Source organism: Dendronephthya gigantea, unplaced genomic scaffold (assembly GCF_004324835.1).
Source record: "Dendronephthya gigantea isolate DGI-Jeju-01 unplaced genomic scaffold, DenGig_1.0 000001F, whole genome shotgun sequence".
Taxonomy (NCBI): Eukaryota; Metazoa; Cnidaria; class Anthozoa; order Malacalcyonacea; family Nephtheidae; genus Dendronephthya; species Dendronephthya gigantea.
Window position 1 is genome coordinate 1,676,360 of NW_021163011.1, and position 22,481 is coordinate 1,698,840.

The 22,481-nt window shown below is 38.2% G+C and overlaps 2 protein-coding genes across 3 annotated transcripts; one reads left to right on the forward strand and one right to left on the reverse strand.

Annotated features, from left to right (window-relative positions):
- The first annotated feature begins 11,971 nt into the window (after window positions 1-11,971).
- On the forward strand, window positions 11,972-19,222 carry LOC114529393 (organic cation transporter protein-like). Of its 2 annotated transcripts, none has more exons than XM_028551187.1 (8): window positions 11,972-12,334; window positions 13,588-14,015; window positions 14,223-14,441; window positions 16,350-16,484; window positions 16,612-16,691; window positions 17,583-17,703; window positions 17,919-17,991; window positions 18,655-19,222. In XM_028551187.1, the coding sequence occupies exons 1-8, from the start codon at window positions 12,095-12,097 to the stop codon at window positions 18,934-18,936; spliced, it is 1,578 nt and encodes a 525-aa protein (XP_028406988.1). In that variant the 5' UTR covers window positions 11,972-12,094; the 3' UTR covers window positions 18,937-19,222. The 2 variants fall into 2 exon arrangements, with proteins under 2 accessions (XP_028406988.1, XP_028406997.1); XM_028551196.1 differs by lacking the exon at window positions 11,972-12,334 and adding an exon at window positions 12,774-12,827.
- A 1,688-nt stretch (window positions 19,223-20,910) lies between these two features.
- Window positions 20,911-21,480, reverse strand: LOC114530667 (late histone H1-like). The gene has a single exon (XM_028552269.1). The coding sequence runs from the start codon at window positions 21,478-21,480 to the stop codon at window positions 20,911-20,913; it is 570 nt and encodes a 189-aa protein (XP_028408070.1).
- Between the last annotated feature and the right edge of the window lie 1,001 nt (window positions 21,481-22,481).

Genomic DNA, 22,481 nt, shown 5'->3' on the forward strand with positions numbered 1-22,481 from the left:
GTAGGCAACCTCGACGGCACTCTACGCCTAATGTAGGCAACCTCGACGGCACTCTACGCCTAATGTAGGCAACCTCGACGGCACTCTACGCCTAATGTAGGCAACCTCGACGGCACTCTACGCCTAATGTAGGCAACCTCGACGGCACTCTACGCCTAATGTAGGCAACCTCGACGGCACTCTACGCCTAATGTAGGCAACCTCGACGGCATCTACGCCTAATGTAGGCAACCTCGACGGCACTCTACGCCTAATGTAGGCAACCTCGACGGCACTCTACGCCTAATGTAGGCAACCTCGACGGCACTCTACGCCTAATGTAGGCAACCTCGTCGGCACTCTACGCCTAATGTAGGCAACCTCGACGGCAAATCTACGCCTAATGTAGGCAACCTCGACGCCATAACTACGCCAAATCGACGCCAAACAGCAACGCATCAGCGATGCCCGAGCATCGTACAGGTTAGAGTAGCCTGGTGGTCAAAAAATGTGCATGCAGGGGTTAGTCTGTGCATGCATGATTAACTTAACGAAGTTAACTAATTTAGTTAACGAACTTAAGTTAAATAAAGTTTTAATTCAGTTAACTAAGTTCTGGCCACCAGGAACATAGCTAATGCATGATGCATGTGAGCAAACGTTTCTTAAATTCGGTTAAATATTTTAATCGGTTTTGCGCCTAGGACTGCTCGCTTGTGCTTAGGGCTGCGCTAAGATTTAGGTTGATAATTTGTCTGTTAAAACTGAAAACATATCACAACTGTTATATATACCCATGCATATTTCACCTAAGAAATGGCTAAAAAGCCATGCACACTAACACAAACCATAGCCACAAATGGCAAACATAATCCCGTAGGTTCTTTCCTCTTTCTCTATCTTGTCCTGATTGGAATCATCTTCGGCTCTTAAAATCCGGTCAAATGCGGCTTTCGGAATTAACATTATAAAATGATAACTATAGGTCACTATTCGGTCTGGTTGTAAAATTGTTTGTATGTAAATACTTTTTGATTTCTCACCAAACATTGTAAATATACGATTTTATATCTTGCCTTACTATATTTTGTAATTGAACATATAATATTATGTATGTATTTATGCAAAAACATGATTTATATCAAAATATGAACAGATACAAAACATCATACACTATACCTCATGATCTTGTAGCTGCACATAAAATAGACACGCACACGAGTAAATACATTGATGCAAACCATGGCCTATAAAATGGCTTCTAGTTTATATCTCTTATCTCTTGCATTCACTTAAGGCTACAGTTAATATTCAAGCCAGGCATGTCTTATACTGTCTTGCTATTCTGAAATACATGAATTTATGCAATTAAAGTTAACACACACATGCTCTCAAATGAGTTTGAATTTACTTGAAGAAAATAAGGAATGGGTGGGGGGTGCATGCTGTTATCTTGAAACGATATATATGCCTTATTTCTACTATAGTTAGAAACCAATTACGAGACAAACATTGGCAGTGGCATTGTAACTTTATTATTTTTCCAAGGTCTCTGTGAGATTTCCAATCATTTAGCTTCGTCGAGCAGTGCTTATGAAAAGTAAGGCGCCACTTTTTGTCTGTACTGTTTGACTTTGCTATGTGGTTCGAAGTGTTAGCAGGTATCTTGGGATATCTAATAACGTTGCAGTGTTATTTTCATTGCTGTTTCTATAAGAGCAGCTTGCTTTGGCTATATGCCTTAGCTCTAAAAGTTTTTAAACCAGATTTTCAAAGAAAAAAATGTACTCCTGTGGCTGTTTCTATAAGAGCAGCGTGCTTTGGCTATATGCCTTGGCTTTGAAAGTATTAGTCCAGTTTCTCTGAAAAAAAATTGTACTCTTGGTGCTGTTTCTATAAGGGCAGCTTGCTTTGGGAATATCCCTTGCATGGTTCAAAAAATGTTGACTGAATTTTTTCAAAAAAAATTATTTACACTTGATGCTGCACTTGGTTTTGGCAGTTTGTTGCTTTGGCTATATGCCTCAGCCTTACAAAAATATAAAGTCAATTTCTTGTGGTATTTTTTTCCAAACCTTGTTTCTACAAGGGCAGCATGCTCTGGCTATATGCCTCAGCTCTGAAATGTGCAATAAAGTTTTCAAGGACAATTGTGTATGCCTTCATGCTGTTTCTATAAGGGCTCATGAAATATCTTCAAGTTAACTTGATCCTTGAAATATGTGTGCGCAGTTCCACAGCTTAAAACGAAACTATTAGGAACACTGCCTATGATTTGTCAGCAGAATAATTTTAGTTTTTGGACGAACGTAACTTGAATCTAAGCGCTCTGAACTCAGGCATTTTTATGTATTACTAATATATTAGAGCTTCGATCTCATAAGCTTTATTCAGCTCTCTACCAGAGTTAGTGGGTTAAGTCTATAATAGAACAAAAAAAATACACGATAACTTAGAAACACTTACTCACATTAATGCATGTTTTACTGATCAGTCTTAAACATTACTCAAACACAATAGCACACTGTAAAAAGACATGAACAATTTAGACAAAAGTATGCTAAATTAACATTTAACCTGCACTCTTCTATAAATTTAAATGTCAAGATCTTAAACGCACCTACTTTGTAACCGGTTTTAGATATGATAGTTTAATGTCTTCGTATATTAATGATGTACTATGTAAAGAAAAAACACACGCTTTGTAATACATGTTTAGTGAAGTATTAATAAAAATAGGACCAAAATCCTAAATGTCCGTCTCCTCTCTCTTGATTTCAATATCTTTAACACACACACACCAACACACACTTTGTTGTAATACATGACTTTGTTTTAATAAAATCTCAAACTTGTGTACTTTGTGTTTAATTCCGGCTTTCGGTGAGGGTTTTTCTCCAGGCACTCTGGTTTCCCTTGTAAAAAAACAGTGTCCGTGTGTTCGGAACCGTCTTTACAGTTGGTTTTCCATACGAAAATTGAACTTTTCACGAGTAAAATTGCATGAAAGCTAAACATTTCTGTTGACAATTTATATCCGCATAATTGGTATGTCTCGTTATAATCGATAAAAAGTTTAGAATATTTTCGCAACCCAGTAGACTTTAATGTTTGACGTAAACGCCCTTAGAATAGAAAACATAATGGTCCGATGGAAGCTTACTTGTACACACGGTTACTGGGTTCAATTCCCGGAACACTGTTCTTTGTCGCGATGAACTTCATGTTCTTCAATTAAAGCATGCATGCAAAGCTTCGTCTTTAGACTATAATTTCACTTGACGAGTTGTTGATGAGCACTTTACTGATTTTGAAAGACGTGATACAGCCAAATTGAAATGCAATATTTCCTCATCCTGGTGCTTATAAAAGAACGACCACATTCGCCAGATACGTGACTTAAACGTGGAATATGTGTTCTTCAAGACTTAAAGATGTTCTCTTAATCACCACCTCATCCGTATCATTTGGCTAATTCTCAAGATTAAGACGAGATAGTTAAATATCAATGAGAACGAAGAGACAATCCGATTGCCTATAAAGTGATGCTGAAGATTCCTTAGCGACAAAATGATGCGAGCTTGTTAAATCCTTACCTTACCTACTGCACCTATTGTGAAGGGGCTTCCTTCTTGGACCAGCGCATGATGCACTGAGATTACATTAATTTTAACTTTATTAAATAAGTATATTCTTTTTAGTCCGTTTTGTCAGATCAAATTTTGTCTTCATTTATGTTGTCAACTATCACCGAAGAAAAACTGGACGGTAATTGCGATTATTTAAACTGATTATATTTGTACTGGTATATGGCATCTTATTTTCTTATGTTCACGATCTCTGTTGCTGCCATGCTAGTCTTCCTGGACGAAATCTGTCATGCAGCCCAGCCCAAGTTAATTCTGAGGATATTATATGAATGTAATGACAAATGTCATTGTTTCAGAAGTAATGTGCCGTACGGGAATCGTGTGTTTAATGTTTTTGTGCATGAGAAGGTTTAACGGGTACTCCGGTTATTATTATTATTATTTGAGGTTTATTAAAACTTCTTGCAGCATAAGCTGAATTACAAGTTGAAAGGAGTAATATTACAAACATATTACATTTCGAAATTACTATCATACGGTTAAAAAGTCCAGAAGGAAAACTAAAAACAGTTCAATTCAGGTAGATCGATGATATACCTTAAGGGTTCTACACTATATAGAAAATATAGTTACTTATCAATTGTATTTACAAGTTACGAAGTTTAAAAATCTATCAGTATTTATAGAGTTTAAACAACTTGGTTCATGTATCTGCCGTAAATAATATTCATGGTTAATACCAGCACTATTATTATTATTAAGAATTTCCTTCAAGGGACCAGCTAGTTATTATCTCTGACGAACTTCTTGCAAATATCTTCTCGTCTTTCTGACAATGTGCGGAGACCAGCTTTGCACAATCACTCCTCATAGGGTAAGCCAGGGGCGATTATTTTCAAAGCTCTTTTTTGAACCTGTTCTATTTTTGCACTTAAGTACTCCGGGATTGCAGACCACACAGGGGCAGCATACTCTAAAATAGGTCTAATTAGGCTGCAATATACCATTACTAGTTCTTGACATCCAACTCTTGCTTTCCGCAATACACGAAGAATGTAAAAAGTTTATTAGCTTTCTTGATGATATAATCACAGTGTAAATTCACGTGAAATCACTGCTTAGATAAACACCCAGTAGCTTATACGACGTTACTCTTTCTATTGTGTTTCCACCTATTTGTAAGTCTCGCAGTGGCAGTCTATAATGGAGGAAATCGATTACCATCTCCCCACATTTCTTTGGGTTTAGTCGCATACCTCTCGAGCAGGCATACTCCTGTATATGATTAACCAAAAAAGGGGTAACGCTAGGTGAACATCTTGGAACAACTTCAGCGGCTGATAAATCGTCGACAAATTTGATTCTAAGATCCCAGGCACGGAGTAAACTGTTCACCAACACAGCGAATAGAATGGGGCCTAGTTTGGTGCCTTGGGGTATGCCTCCATTAGGGCGTTTAAATGAGGATATCGTATCACGAAGTCGTACACATTGTTTCCTTCCCGACAAGAAGTCTCGAATCCATCTTACTACGGGAGGGCGCACATTCAGTTTTTCTAACTCAGCAACTATGACATTGTGGTCGACTAGGTCAAATCCTTTGCTAAAGTCAGCGAAGAATACCCTCCGAAGGTTCCTCTTGACTCAAGATTTTCAAATAATCACCCTGCAGTTGACTGTATTGTACAATTAAAATAAACAAGCCAAATTTTAAGAAAGCTTGAGGCGAATATTTGTTGGGAGGAGGGGAATGTTCTTGTTGGGTAGATTTAAAAATGCTGTCGATAAAAGATAAAAGAAAATCGTAATTTGGCAAGGTGAGCATATTACTGTTGAAAAAGAATAGCCCGGTTTGATAAAGGTGCAAGTGTTCATGTACTGACATTACAAAATTATACATGGAAATACCTGCCAGATTTTTTCCGTATCAATGGACGCTTTGGTTTCATTTTGTTAGTTATTCTATCTAGTTTAAAGAATATAAAAAGGTAACTGAATTCTTTCTTTCGTCTGGCCTAAGACATAGACTTTTTCCTAGCTTTATTCTGACTTACGCTGGTCACGTATTCTCGTACAAGTTTGAACAGTTTAATCCGTTTGATCAAATCATCAACATTCAAAATCTCGCTGTTTTAATAAATATAAACCTTCTGGAAACCTCGTTATTCGTTACCACGCGTTAGCTTTCTCACCGTAGTAACACTGCATGGCGTAGATGATCCATAAGGGCTTTTACCTGCAGTTCAACAATTCTTTTGAATAAACGATCAGAATTCCAATAATACGACAATTTCTTCTAAGCCGGGAAAGGTTTTAATCAGAAATGAAACCATTTGAAATTTTAAAGGCTTCTGCATATATGAGCATGTTGGTAAAAAATTTTTGAACAAAATAACCTATAAATGCAATGGTTCATTTGACCGAGAATACTTCGCGCAAAGATTAAAAATATGCCTGTTAATTTATGATTTCAAATGTACTTTCACTTAAACGCAGTTTACAGAAATACATAAATTCCACACAAAATATCGGTCGCTTATGGCTAGGCTAAATATTATAGCGTCAAATTAGACGACGTCATCTTTTGTCTTTTGGCTGAACGTTCTCGTTTAGTTGCATCCGGGGGGAGGTAGATTTATATATTAACAGACGCGGACCACAGCTGGCGCAAAGGATGAGAAACGTGATGTGCTTCTTGCCTCGCCGAAAGGCATCCTGTTCCAGTCGTCCTGAAAGAATCGTAAAGTTTTGAAGTATTAAAAAAATTCCTGTACTGCGCGCCCCCATGCATGTCTATGGGGGACACAAACTACGGAAATTACATTTTTTATAAATGGTTTCTGGTCGTCTGACATCTAAGGGAAATACAGTTTCTACAGTAATATTCCTGGTTTCCAACCAGGTGAGAATCGTGTGATATAATTATTGTGTTCTGAATAGTTTCAATTCAGCGTCTGTGAGACGTGTCAACCTCTGGTCGTTTCCACTTAATCGTAAGTGTCGTGTCGGAACATGTCACAATGGCTGACGTGATTGATCAGTTCTATGTGCTTGCATGCAGTCAACAATGACCGATTTGAATACAGAAAAAAAAACGTAAAACAGTGTCCGTTTGTTCTCGGAACCGCGTTTACAGTTTACAGTTTTCCATTCGAAAATTGATTTTAACATGAATAAATTGCATGAAGGTTAGTCTTTTTTCACTTGGCAAGGAATCTCCATTTCAGCCACTGGATGAAAGCGTCCCCTCACTAACACGTCCCGCAATTTATTTTGCAACGAGGGGCCGGGGTTTAGACACTCATTCAGCGATGGAATGCCGTTACGTGCTTTTGCAGAAGCGTCATAAATAACTCGGATTTTTGTAGATTCTCTATCAGGTCGAATAACTGCTTTGTGCGGGATGTAGTATTCTCTTCGTACACTTGGCTGTTCAGCTTTTCGATTATCCCCTCTGATTTTTGTTTCTCGATTATCTCCCCGTATTTGCTTGTTAAACCCTGACGCCCAAGTCTGTTCGTTAAACTTGCCACGTCACGGGAGGCCTGTCTCGTACCAACCACTTTGGTCCCGGGTGAGTTGTTCCTTGAACTCATCAAACACACTGTACTGGTCATTAGTAGGTGTATCCTTTAAGCCCAAGATATCCAGACGACGCAGCTCTTCGTAATCGGCCTGGGATGTCTGAGTCAAAAGCATGTTGGTTATGTTGCAAGACTCCTTCCGGGAGACATAATAGTCCATCCAAACTGTGTCAACTCTGCCACTGGTTGGCCTGGTTGGCCAACCTTGGGGGGCACATCGGTTTTCAACTTCGCATACTCGCTCGCTCCCAGAATGATGTGAACCGGTAGACGCTCTTTCTCGTCAATGTCCTCCATGACGATTCCTTTCAAGTGGTGGGTTTTGCTCAATCATGTGCTGATATCTCGGATTGTCTATGAATAAGAGTCCCCCTTGTTCACCTTGGTGACTTCTAATGACATAGAAAATTTACCAGATCCTCCCTTGATTTTCAATGGTCGACAATTCGACTTCCCTCGTTGTCACACTGAGCATCATGTCGATTTTCCGGGTTTCTTTCTTCGACGTCCGCGTTGAAATACGATCCAAAAGTGCAGCAGATGCGTAGGAACTGCCTGTGTCGAGTAAGGCTTTACACTTGACACCTTCAACTTCGAATATCACGACTGGGTGCATCACTCTTGTGTTCGTGCCATTGCCTGCGACTAGCAATTGTTCTTCTGATTGTTCACAAATTGAGGTATGATGTTTCTTGTTACATTTCTGACATCTGAGTTTGCTTTTACAATTGGCAGCACGATGTTGACTTCCTGTACATAGTCTCTTTTCCGCTAATATTTCTTTCCTTTGCTCTCTTTCCACAACTTTTGGGCAAATCGTGGCTTTGTGCGTGGTATCCTCGCAATACACACACCCACGCGTGTCTCGTGGAGAATCTTTTGAGTGGAAGAACTTCCATCTTGGGATTCACGCCCTTTAGTCGTTCTCTTGGCTCTGATTTTTCTCGATTGGGTTGATATCTTTTCACTTTTTTAGCTCAAGATCATGAAAGTCCCACTCTTGCCAGCCTTCTTTCCGCGAACAAGGTCTGCTTTTATTCCCTTCAACTTGTCCAAGTTGCTCGTACATTATTTCCTCTCACATCATCTAGTTTGCCAAAAGTGTCAAGACTTTGAACGTTATATCTATCTTAGTCGCTTATAGAAATCGTGTATTTTAGCCGGATTTGTCCCGGAAATCATTGGTAGTTTGGTGATATTAACTATATACGCATTTACAACTTCGGCTGACTTCCCGTACTCGGCTTCGAGAATATTTTTGGCTTTCGAATAACCTTATTCGGTAAATGGCAGGCCGTCGATGTCAGAACGTACAGACTCTTCAAGTAATTCTTTCAAGTAGGAAAACTTTGTCAATGTTGGTATTTTCGTTGAGTCGATCTCCGATATAAATTTTCCCCAAAACGTTAGCCATGACTCAAACTTGCCGTTAACTTTTGTTATTAGCAATTTCGGCAATTTAGCGGCGGACGTTAATTTACATTGTTCGTTGGTTTCTGCTTCGGTCTTCGTGTGCTTTTACCTTCTCGCGTTCTTTCTCAAATTCCGCCTTCTGCTTGACTAATTCTCGATTAAATTCCAGGTTTATCCTGTGATCTTGCACAGCTTTCTCGTTTTGTTCACGGCGATCAATTTCATTGATTTGGTGAGCCAATCTTCGCACATTTTCGTCCGCTTTAGCAAGCTCGTCTTCGTATTCTTTAGCCCACTCAGCGACGTGTTTTTCGCTCTCGCCCTTTGAAAATCTCTTTTCTTCTACGGTCTCTTTAATATTGTTTATCGCTTTAGCGACATTCTCGATAGATTCGCGCTGACGTTCAGACGCTTGACGGTCTTGTTTAGCCAATATTTCTTCGGTTTTTCCTTGCCTGAATCTTAAAATCGCGACCGCCACGTCGCAAAAGAAACTTCTCATCTCCTGTTCGCCACACATGTCCAATATTTCCAAATAGACACGACCCGTACGACTCGTAAAATTGAATTGATCATGAATGAATGTCGTATCGACCTGTATCAACGCACACCCTCAACCAATATAAATACAATAGATTGCCTCGTTCTTTTACAACCCACAACGCTCAATCCACAAATATGAATATAGCTACAGTAGGATTGTCCCCTTTTTTTTAAAATCCCTAACGGCAACACGCAACTCAAATTAATACAATAGGATTGATTCCTTCTTTTAAAATCACACCTAATTTAACATTGAAAATATTGTCTTTCAATAAGCAACGCGCAACTCAACAAATATTAATACAATAGGAATGCCTCGTTCTTTTAACACCTAACAAAATTCAACATGGAAAAATTTGGAATTAATAAGAAACGTACAATTCGTATATATCAATACATATAGAACTGCCATAAACCACGAACAGCGGATGAAATTTTATAATTAATGCGTTTAGAATTGCTTCGTTCCTTTAAACTCTGAGTTCCACACAGCTGAATTCAACATGGAGAATATTGTCTTCCACTTGCATGAGCGAAATTAATGTAAATACATGTCGTTCGCGAATGTTTCCGGCATTTGTGTAAAAACACAGAGGGTCGTACATGCACGGATTTGCGTAGCGCATGAATATAATTCATTTTATAATATCAACATGAGTGTTATATTGAGTTTAACGCCACCGAGAAATATCGTATTTAAACACATGTAAGAATACGATATTTTTACGTGTAAAATTATCATTTTCGCAAGCCAATTAACAAAAACCGCGTAGGAAATATGTTTGACCAATCAAAAAATCTTTCTAGCTCACAGTTTCCGTTCGTTTTTTATTTCATACCATATTTATATACCGCATTCAAGAGACCATAACTATAAGCGCATTTTGCTGAACAATCATTATTTTAAATGTGTGCCCAACCAAAAAGATCGCAGGTTTGATTTCTACCGTGTCCGTGGTACGGTAAAGGTAATTTTTTAGCTTGCCCGGTTGGTTACAAAGAGTTAACACCATCACAATATTAACTCACCTGAGCTATTTGCACTACTAGAAATTTTAAAATCTGTCATTCATGCCATTGTCAGATACCATTTCCATTTCACATTGCATTATCATTGCGCCTATAGCGGAATGCAACATGCCAACTAAACACATATAATATTATATAGTCTTAAATAAAACTGCAAACAGTTTTCAACTATACCGTTTTTAAAAAGGGAAACTCTATTAAAATTTTCCATTCATGGACACACGACAATTTGTTTTGCAATGTTCAAAAACGCAAATCATAGTTCTGAAAGACGCCTTCATTTGTTTAAACGAATTAACGGCGATTTTTCTTACCCTATTTCCTTATGGCCTCACCATATAAAAATAATCTTTTGGAGAAAGCCGATTGGCGAACAACACACTTTTCAATTAATTTATTTTCTTGCTATGCAATTCTACTTGTAAGAGATGTAAATTAGTGAAGAGTTTTCAATGCGTAAGTGTAAGATACGACATAGAGTGTATATTAAAGACAAAAGTTTGGTAGTTGCCAAATTTACATCTCTCAAAAGAAGAACTGCATTGCAAGTTGCAAGAAAAATTGCACCGTGTAACATGGCCTTTAGTCATTGTCTAAAGGTACCCTATTACTATTTTGCCCAAAATTGACAAATTTTTCAATGTTCCAAAAACAAACCGAGTAAACATTTGAAGCTATTTTCGGCATGTTAACACAACTCAGAAAATTTCCGAAAATGGTCAATTTTTGTAAGGTACCTGACTGGTACCTGACTTTATTAGTGTTCTAAAAATAAGCCAAATATGCTCAAGAACGAGAGAGATTAGCACGGGACTTTTCCCCCGAACGTACTTAACAAGCAAAGTAATGTGATGAGAATTTGTAATTGAGTCGAATTATAATATTTGTACAAAATCTTTTTATTGAGTTATATTATAAAAGAAATAGAAAACATTTTTTCCTCTGTTTCTATATACAGTTTTAGCATAAAAAATGAAAGCTTTTATTGTTATTTGAAAGCCTATCAATACAATAAAATCAGTTAAAGTTAGTGATCTGTATATACTGAATACATAAGAGATGCCTGCGGAGGAGGCTAAGTGATCTGTAGCAATTAAAGATCTTTTTTCCAAACCAAACAAACAATTGGATATAGCGGAAGAACCGACTAAAATAGATTTGGACAAATGCCGCCGCACAGATGAACATGCAATTTACTGTTTTTAGTTTTAGACGTGGAATCGTGAGAGAATTTAGTGAAATATTCGCGCCCAAAATAGCTTGAACAAGAAGAAGCGAAGACTATAACATGAATTTCAATTAGGCCCTGATTTCTCTATGTCTGCATGTTTTCAGGTTTGAGCAGTTTTGCAGTTAGATGTTTTATATATTATACAGGTTTGTGTAAGGCAATGCTCTTCTCATATAGAGGTGCTGATAATGCGATTTCAGATACCTCAATCCCTCATATTTTTTTCTGCGAGACATGTCCCCCACCCCGAACGGGGCTCTGTAAATCCGGATCTTGAGTAGCCAGAAATGGAAAATTCTTGTATTTTAGACTAGAAAGACTCCTGCATCCCTATTCACAATTGGAAAAAATGGCGAATGCATGCATAGAATAGCAAAATGTTTGAAACAAAACCGTCCTTTTACGGAAACAAATGGAGATTGCTAGATGCTAGGAGCAATAATTTATTTCTATATACACTCGAGGTTCCCACCGTTTCAACAAAAATCTATTTGGTGAGTTATAAACACGAAGCTCATGTTAAATTCATGACAGTATATTCGCGCACGCCCACAGTTCGCACGCTGTCTGAACACGGAACTTTCAATCGTTTACCTGTTCATAACAAAGAAAGGATCAACGCGAGACATATGATTACTGTATGATGAAAACACAAGAGAACCGCAATGTAACTATATGGAGATATAATATAAATAATCTTTCACGGCCCTGGCAATTGGAAAACAATGGAATTCGACCACGTTTTAAGGATAATCGGCGAGTTCGGGCCGTATCAGAAACGACTGTATATCCTTGTGAATCTGGCCATTATTCCCGCTGCCTTTCAAATGCTGATGAATATCTTTATTGCGAGAGAACCTCGCTGGCATTGTTCTGCTTTAAACATCAGCCAAACTTGTCCCACGGGAGAACGATCTTGTGAAACAATACGTTACACCTCTACCTACACGTCCATTGCTTCAGAGGTAGGTCATAACGAATTTAATTAAATAGCTATTTAGCCGCGTTAACGCTTCGTATTTTGCTGCTGGCGTGAACCTCGACTGTCAGCTGGGGAGTGTTACGCATACGATTGTGCGGTAAAAATTTGTTCCATAATGATTCGGGGTTTTCAAAATTACTGAGCAGTCCGGCATGAATATCAGCGAATAGTTGCGAGGCGACATTGGATCCTAAAATTGTGCCAATAATGCAATATTTAGGCTTGATATATATAAGTACGATTTAATTAGTGTCCAGTTTCACAAACCTACTACGTTAGTTCAATGTATAATTCGAAATTGTTTAATATGAAACCATGCTTTAGCGGCAAAAATAGAATTCTTTATCCTTCATGTTTTACAGCGAAATTATAATGTCTGCGATTACATCGATGTGAGTGATAAAAAATCTGGAAGGAATAAACGAGAGTCAGATCATCATGAATAGACATAGTCGAATCGGGATCGTTCTTGTGCGGTACGTTGCCGTGTAAGCTAGGATACATTCGTGTACGTGTTTTGAAAGAATGATATATATATTTAACAAAAAGGTCTATATGCAGTTGTGCTCTGCTTTTAGAAACAAACATATTATGCAAAATAAACGTTGTCTGCCACTGCTGTATATATTGGCCAGATCCTCGGCCTCGTGTCAGACAGTGAATGGTTTATATGAAAGACATTTCAATAGATTAGCATAACAAATCAGTTAGCTGTAGAGGGCAAGTTGTATACCTTTGTGCTTAGTGAGAACTCACAAAGAATCACATTCAAGGATCGAGATTATGAATTATGTAAGGCTCCCTCGAATTAATATATCAAATTAATATAATGTAACAATAGTCGAGCTTTCCTTCTTCCCAAATACACCCCTGTTTTATAGAATACTTTGGCAAATAGCAGGTTAACTGAAACGGCAATATATTCATGCACGTCAAAAAAGAGTATTCAGAATTTGGACAGATTTGGCCATAAAACCTGATTCTCATATGTCACCGACGGTCGGCGATGACCATTGTCGGTGATCACTGGAGAATAAAATGCTTCGTACAATACATCGCCGACCGTGGGCGATATATATATGAGAATCAGGCTTTATCTGCGCGGAACGATCTTTAGCAAAAGCGAGTATCATTACTTCTTTCTGAAGAAAATAATTTGCTAATATTTACATTCAACGCACTCGCTCTAGTTTTGCAATGAAGCTAACAAATGAATTATTTAATTATACCATCTAGTGGAACCTGATATGCGAAGATGCTTACAAAGTGGAATTGTCTCAGTCTGTATTTATGATGGGTGCTCTGCTTGGCGGCCTGGTATTGGGGATGCTTGCTGATAAATACGGCCGTAGACCGTCCTGGTGCATTTCGTACATACTAATGGTGCTCGGTGGTGTCGCAACTGCGTTTTCAACATCTTTGAACGTACTTTACGTCGCACGTCTCGTTGCCGGAGTTGGCACGGGCGGGGCTCTTCTTACTGGATTTGTTTTGGTCACTGAACTCATAGGACCATCATATCGCGGTATAACTGGAGCGCTTTCCTCGTGTTTTTTCACTTTCGGACAGATGTTGCTGCCCGCTTTTGCGTATTTCTTGCAAGACTGGAGGAAACTGTCTTTTATTTTGTCTTTAGTTGGTGTCATTTTTACGTTTTTTATAAGGTGGGTGAAATTCTCGTTCCCTTGGGAGCATGCATGGTATAACGCCTGGTCGTGAATCGTGATGCCTTTGAATAAGGACCAAGCGACGCAAGATTGTAACGCTCACATTTGCTTGCGATGGCCAACAGTCATCAGTCTGATCAATGGCCAACCATTTTCCAGGGATTTGAAGAGAAGAGTTACTCATGATTATACTTGTTTATATAGGAGTGTCCCTGAGTCTCCGCGTTGGTTGATGATTGTGGGACGTGTCAGCGAAGCTGAAGACATTCTTAGTGAAACTGCCTTATACAATGGACTAGCTCTACCTAAGACGTTACTACAAATAGGAAGACCTATGCAGCTTTCACGTAGTTATCATGGATGTTTAGAATTATTTAGGAATTGCTATATTGCAAAAAAGACTATTGTTATCTCTTCAATATGGTAAGTTAATATTTTGTGGTCATGACAAGTTTCAGTTGGGATAATAAGGAGGCGAAGAAACGATGCAAAAATTGCCTTCGTTATCATAAGGTTTCATCGAAGATGTCATCTCTAAAATCCTTGAATTTGATCATAAAAGTCTTTGAAAATCTTATCTTTTTGGGCATTGAAAGATCCTTGAAGCCTTTTTAGATTCTTTGAGAAATATTCATAAAGAATTCGTTAAAGGTCTTTAAATTCTTATTAGTCAATTGCGACTTTTATAAAAATTTCGCTATTTAAAAAGATCGTTTGTAACAATTGCAATCGTCTGCCTGATAATATTCCTGAAATTTTGCATGGGTATATAATAATACTTAAACTCTACCTTAAACTTCAGTAACTCTCTGTTATAAGCAGAGAGTTGCGCTGCGATGAAAGCTCGGAGTAACGAACCTATTAAGCCGTATATAGAAAGTACAAGTATAGCGTTTCTACAAATCCAAATAATTTAAATTGTTATATAGGTGCTGTGTATTTTAAGCCCCGTTTACATCACACTCAATTTATTGGCACGGCACGGATAAAACTTGGTCCCGTACCCAATTTTATTAGTGTTCAGGCTACCAAAACAAAGGCCGAGCACAAATGAAATGGGCACGGACACCCATTTTAGCCATGCCGTGTCAATAAATTGAATATCGTGTAAACGGGGCTTTAAATGTGATTGGTTCATTCGTAGTCACATGACTTTAAATAAATGCAATGTTTCCCGCCAGGGAAACAAGTGAAAAATTGTTGCCCGCATATTGTCATAACAAAGTTTTTTGAAATGAAATTGTCGTGTAACATGTATGTTTTTGTTCCTATATAACAAAACACTTAATGTTCGCTACACCTCGGGAAATAGTGAGTTTTGTTTTCCCTCGAGTCTCAATGTTCAGACTCTTGGGAGAACAAAACTTACTGTTTCCCGGGAGCATACATTAAGTGTATAATATTTTGGCTTTGCCTGATAGCGATGCATGGAATAACCGAAAAGGCTTGCGCAGGACCATTGAGCAAATTGAAACGTAAGGAAAAGAAATTTCCCAGATATATTAACCAACATTCTAACAGTCAGAAATTACCCATAAGCATGACGTCATTACCGTTGTAATGGTAACAATGGCGATTCAATATGGCCGACATTTTACCTATTCATGCATTTCACTCGAAAACAAGTTCGGTTACCCCAATTTTTTATTTTATAAAACGTTTTCTTACAAAAAAATGGAAAATATGAACCAGTTAAAAAAAATTCTATGGAGCCAAAATTATTAAAAATGAAAAAACGTGATTTTTCGTTATAGAAATTTTTTGGCTCCATAGAATTTTTTTAAACTTGCTCAAATTTCCCATTTTTTTGTAAGAAAACTTTTTATAAAATAAAAAATTGGGGTAACCGAACTTGTTTTCGAGTAAAATGCGTGAATAGGTAAAATGTCGGCCATATTGAATCGCCATTGTTACCATAACAACGGTGATGACGTCATGCTTATGGGCAATTTCTGACTGTTAGAATGTTGGTAAATATATATGGGAAATTTCTTATACTTACCAAGAAATCTCGTGCTAAAATTTTAAATCAAAACAACAAGATTTCAATATTCTTAAAACTGTAGGGAGCCACCTTAAGTCACAGAAAATGTCACTGGAACTAGGATCATGCAACAGGAGACCCGGCAAGCATCATACATCGCCAACAAGCTTTTATCCTATATTGTAGCAATACTGCAATAATATAGCACAGGACGAGACTATTGGTCCAATTTTTGAATCCGCATACATACCCGTTTCGGACAGCTTGTGTATCAAGTTCAAGTTCATAGAAAACTGCTGGGCATGGTTTTTGAAACTAATAAATAGTGTATTTACTTTTCCTTAAAGGTTTATAAACAGTTTGGTGTATTACGGATTGTCATTCAATACAAAGAACATCGATGGAAATATTTTCCTGAACTTCTTTCTTTCAAGTATCATCGAACTGCCAGCGTATTTCATTTCATTTAGTATAATCAACTGGTAAGAAAAACGACGTTATCCATGAAATTGAAGCAATCATATATAGTTACAGGAAAATTACACCTGCATCTTCAGTAATATTTGCTCTTGTTCCCACAAATTCCTAATGGTATTAACTTTCTTTCAGGATTGGCAGAAAGAGGAGTGTATTTTACTGTATGACCCTGAGCGGTGCGGCATGCTTGGCCTGTCTCTTCGTTCAAACAGGTTTGCGATCTTATTGTGTTATGTATTTTACATTGTATATAAAGAAGACTCGAAGGATTCTTCGAGTATTTTCTGAAAACAACGAATGATGGCAAAAATAAACTCCTTCATATTATTCGTCGAAAAGAAAACTTGTTGACTGTGTATTATCGACGGCTTTTTAGGGAAGTGAACTACTATAAACTTTATTATTTTAAGTTGCTCTTGTGTGCATAAGATGCGTGAATTTGTGATTAGCTACGTTGTAAACAACGATGATGATATCTTAAACTCATAAGTGACAATTCAATTCTTGTCCGAGTCAGCGTTAAACTCCCCGATAACAGCTTAACCGTAAGAAATTCTACTTTCTTTCATGTTCTTAAGCACCTACCTGTAAGAGTTTACGTTGACTATACAGTACTTTTAATTTGACACAACATGCAATCTTGCCGGTATGGACAAAGTACCGAGGAACTGTTGCAAATCCGGTTTCTCCTGCGAAGACGTAGCCACGGCGTTCCCCTCCCCCCTTCATTGATAAAACATTTGGGGGCAGAAAGCCTAAATTCTTGCTATGTAATTTTATGCCGTCAAAAATGCAAAGTAGGCGATGTGACAAAATTACCATCATTTATGCAACAGTATCCTGCACAGAATATTCTTTACGAACTACTTCGAGTCACAGTCTTGCAGCCTGCTCCACACATGCAGGTTTTTTCCCCTTCCCTAAAACCTAGCTGCCTTAACTGACAATGTTTACACACGCATTGTCATACAGTTGGATTTGCACGACTAGTTTTCTTCTTTCCCTGCCCGCCGTACCCCCACATCTGTCACACCTCTTCTAGATCTGGAAGAACATCGATATTTATCAACCAGTATCCATTCACATCACGTTTCTTTGTCCAGGTGGATTGTCCTCATACAGCCCGCTCGTAACAGCCACCGCCGTCCTAGGAAAGTTTGGAATTGCCGCCTCGTTTTCAATTCTGCATATATTCTCAGCGGAATTATTTCCAACTGTTGTCAGGTGAGTGACGTCGTAAATAGTCTGTTGCGGCCACAATCATTCGTTTAACCCTGTAAGGTTTGATGGCCTGGTTTGCATACATGGGTCTTAAGAGTCTTCGAGCAACGCTTCACGAGATGTGAAAGCAAATATCTGTAGTTTTATTTACCCTGCAAACGTTTATATTGAACTGGGGTAAAATACTCAGTCCAATGTCAATTCAATTCTTTTTTAAGGAATATTGGCCTGGGGCTTTGTTCTATGGCAGCACGGGTCGGAGCGATTGTTGCACCGATGATTGTTTTTCTAGTAAGTTTGAGTAAATTATTGATAACGTTTCAGGTTGTATATACCACGATGCAAAGTTTGATGTAATTTTTAAGTCAAGTGAGCTGTTAGCAAGCTTTTCTAGTACTTGATATTTCCCTTGTACGACACTACACATTTTGCATCAGACTACTTTTTGATCTACGCAAGAATATGCAATCAAATCACATGCATGAAACAGCCTGTTGTGATTTGATTGCATTTTCTTGCGATAGATCAAAAAGTAGCCTATAATACAAAAGGTGTATTGCCAACAAGTGAAAAGAGCGTATAGGCCTATACTAGGATTAGTATAAGACAACAAAATATGTTGTAAAACGAAGAACATATCTTAGTATTTTCAGCTGTGGTGATTATCTGGTTTTCCTGATCCGTGCCAGTGCAAAATGTTTATCAGTTGTGTACTCCTGCTTTTATCAACAGGAAACAACTTGAGCGTTTTCAGTAGACGTACTAGCTGAGACCAAAAGTCACTCGTGCTATGCACATTCTCTAGTGCACGAGAACAAGTATGTGCAAGAGGGCTGTCCGTGATGTATGAGGGTTACAGAGCACTCCCGCGACTTTTTTCCTCTTATGACTTTAGAGGATTGAACATAATAATCGCGAAACATTAAAGCCTTGTATATATGTTTTACCTTAAAGGGAAGCTACACACGTCCGTTGCCAATGATGATATTTGGCATGGGTGCATTCACAGCGGCATTCTTTAGTCTCATGTTGGATGAAACATTGAACAGACCTTTATCAGAAACACTGGAAGACGATCTTCCAAATCAGGAACTAGGAGATTACTTACATTATAAACAACTCAATACCGCGGCTGGATCACCGCAGAATGAAGATGTTGAGGAGAACGTCTTTGCTCTTGTTGATTCGGATGTAGAAAACGATTTTCCAATTGATGAGAAGCGAACGTTTATTTAAAATATTGGAGAAGGAGTTCTTGGTTCTCCCTGAAATCATGCCATACACCTGACCTGGTTATCATGAGATAATAATTATATAATATGTCTTGAGTTTTAAAAAGTTTAAAGTTGGGCTGTTCTACAAATGGATATAAATAGATTAACTATAGTTTATACATATAAAATTCGAATATCAATTATAACAATGAATTGGATTCGGGGCGTAATTACATCTAAAATTAATTAATCTAACAGCGGACACTTAAAATACTACAGGGTGTCCCAAAAAAACCGAAAACTATTGAAATCACCCATAACAATGTAATTGTTAGAGTTTGAATGCCTAAGCACTCTGTTGGGACCCACAGATGTATAAATGTTCACCATACTCATTTTTATGCATGCATATGATGCAGTATAATTTGCTTGTTCGCAAAAATGATATTTATTAACAATATTTACAATTTACAAATATGGATAACATTATTTAAATGTGCATCTCAAGGACCATGACCTTCGACCTGTCCCCTTTCTCTAGCAATACAAAACATTTAGCATTTTATAAGTTGCATTAAATCCCCACGGACTGAAATTCGTGAACACGGCATTCAAATTTTAACAATGAGTGATTTCAATAGTTTTAGGTTTTTTTTGGGACACCCCCTGTAGTATGCAGTTCTGAAAATATGCATGTTTAACAATGGGAATTAAGATGTAACGATGAAGGCGATGTAACACGTAACAATTTTCAACATCCGTGAACCCGCAATTTTGTGTGGGTTGAAAACAGTTCATAAACTTTCAACTTGTTTCCGAAACAATTTCTGTGTAAAGAAAAACTTGCGTTGCGAGTTGATGTTGAAAGTTGTTCCATGTAATATAACTTTATACCTTACTAGGTATAGTTTTTACAATAATCAAGGGCCGGTTGTATGAAAGCCGAATAGCGCTATCTACCAGATAGTGATTTTTTCAACCGTTCTAGAAATGCTCGAAAAGCGATAAAATTTCATATTTGGGACCTGCAATTATTAAAGAGGATCCTTGATTTAGGAATAATAAGATTTAATCAAAATTATAGCAAACAACAGGCGATTTTAAAGCGACTGAAAAAAACACTATCCGGTAGATAGTGCTATCCGGCTTTCACACAACCGGCCACAGCTCTATAACAAAAAGTCACGCTCTGGATGCACGTTCTGACAATTGGCATGCAGTAATGCATGCAGTTCGTTCTAACAATAGGCAGTTTTAATTAACCAGGACAGTGCACTCCTGATCGAATGACAATGTATAGGTAATCAGTAAAGTTTTTGGTTGGGGATTGTATTTTTTTGTTAACAAGAGAATGTTCGCTGTCTTCCGAACATCACTACGTGGTTAACTTTATATTTGAGTTGCAAAACATGCTGCATTTTCAATTAATCTTATCCAATCAAGCTATTGTGACGTCACAAATAACGCATTTGTAAATTTTGGAGAAGAAGGTCGAAGGATCAAAATGGCGCCGTACCAGAGATTGTTCCCTATCTCTAAATCCATCAAGAATCCCTTCAAATAGCATAAAAGCGCAACATTTATGCGATATGCTCATGCGAGACTCTTTTTTACGAGTGTTTATGTGTTTAACGTGTAACTGAGTCGAATTTCTTTCAAAACGATTGTTCGAAATATCGGTGGAAAGCCGATGCCGATGGCGATGAAACGAAGTATCTTCAGAAATAATTGCAAAGAGTTTGCTTTCCTTTGCTTGTAACAAATCAGCCAAGCATTGCATTGCATTTGTTTTCAAACTGTTTATTTCATTCTAAAAGCTCAGGATAGTACAATGTGCTTTGATCACTTCTTTATAAACGGTCTGTTACATTATGAATACAGGCTGGCTTCGCTACAATAACTATCACTAAAGATGTCCTTTTCAGATCTTAAGTCTTAATTCTTCCTAAGTTGAACTCAGTTCTTGTAAAGTTCTTTCATTGACATAGTTCTTTTTTTATTCGCGATAGTTGATGCGTCTTGCCGCCCTTCGCACTGGCCGTCTTCGCACAGACTTGGCTGCCGGTCTCCTGAAGGCCTTTTGTGCCGGCTTGCGGCTTCTTCGCGCTTTTCTTGATTTCTTCATTGACTTTCGTGCGGGCTTCCTGCTTCGCTTTTTCGTGCTTCGTTTGGCTTTCTTCTTAAGATTTTTGCGCTTGCGTTGTCGGCGACGTTTTTTGCTGGCGCTCTTCGCTCTGCTCTTCCTTGCGCGCTTGGCCTTGCGCTTGCGTCGTTTGGGAGAAGCGGCTTTTCTTTTTCCACCAGCTTGAAGGACAAAAGTTCCGGGCGCTTTCTTGGCCATACTTCCATCACGACAAGCACGTCCCAGCGCAAGGATGACAAGCGTTCGGGAGGCAGCAGACACTTTTTTCGTTCGTACCAAGTAGTTGAAGATCGCGTTGATCGTCGAACCATTTCTGTCACCAAGGGCAGCCACTGCTTGCTTCACCATTTCAATGCTTACGGATTTTTTGGAGCCGCCAGCGCTCCTCACAGCTTTCTTCGACTTCCTAGCTTTGGGTGCCATAGCTCTCGTAAGCTTCTGAGACAATTATGTCAGAGGTCAGCAAGTTAGGTCTGCACGTCACGAAGGTCAAGCAGATAATGAAGAAATTAATTAACCAATCAGCCTAATGAGCACTGTTTGCGTCACTGATTGGATGATTGAGCTTGTTTTCCACTTTATTTTTTCGCTTCCCGTTGACGAAAAAATTTCACCGGCCGGGCCAATGTTTTTTAACAAATTTTTGTCATTGGATAAGTTTGATTTGAATTGCCGCCACATTTGGCAAAAATTTGTAACTCCTATAACTATACATTCCCTAGACATGACTGAATAAAACACACACACACACCAAAGTCAAAGACGTCTTGAAAAATCAATCCCTGTTTTCCCAAAAAGTAACTGAAAATCAATATTTTTGTAAAATAAGCGAAAAGGCACATGAGCCATATGAGATCCACACATAAAATGAATTTTATCAATTCTGTAAATTAGATTAGACAGCAAACTATACTTCCATTTTTAAAGAAAAGGTTTGTAACGCAAGGATTGTAACGCAAATTTTGTATAATTAAGCAATAAACTCCAGTTAAGCAAGACCAATTGCAAGTGCAATACTGTCATACTAGCTTATAATTATAAACAGTACAAGCCAAGTAGTAGCCAACGGGTACTACTAGTTGGAAGCTTTAGCAGTAACTATGGAGGTCGCAGTCGTGAGGCTTTTGTGGAAGAAAGATTCGATAAAATTCGCAGGTGGATGTCGCCGCCTGACCTTACAACCATGCGCAAAGATTTCCTTAAACCGATTTTTATTGCCAAACCATTTGATGTTGTTCAGGACTGGGTATTACATTTTCTTCGTTATATTCGAACATAAATCGAATGTCGAAAGGAAGAAACATGCGATTATTAAGACCGGACAGGGAACGTGCCGAAAAAAAGACCTCTGAAAAAAGACGTACTCCGACAGGAATCGCACGAGCCCCACACGCCCTCCCCCCCTCCCCCTTCGTCAGTGTATG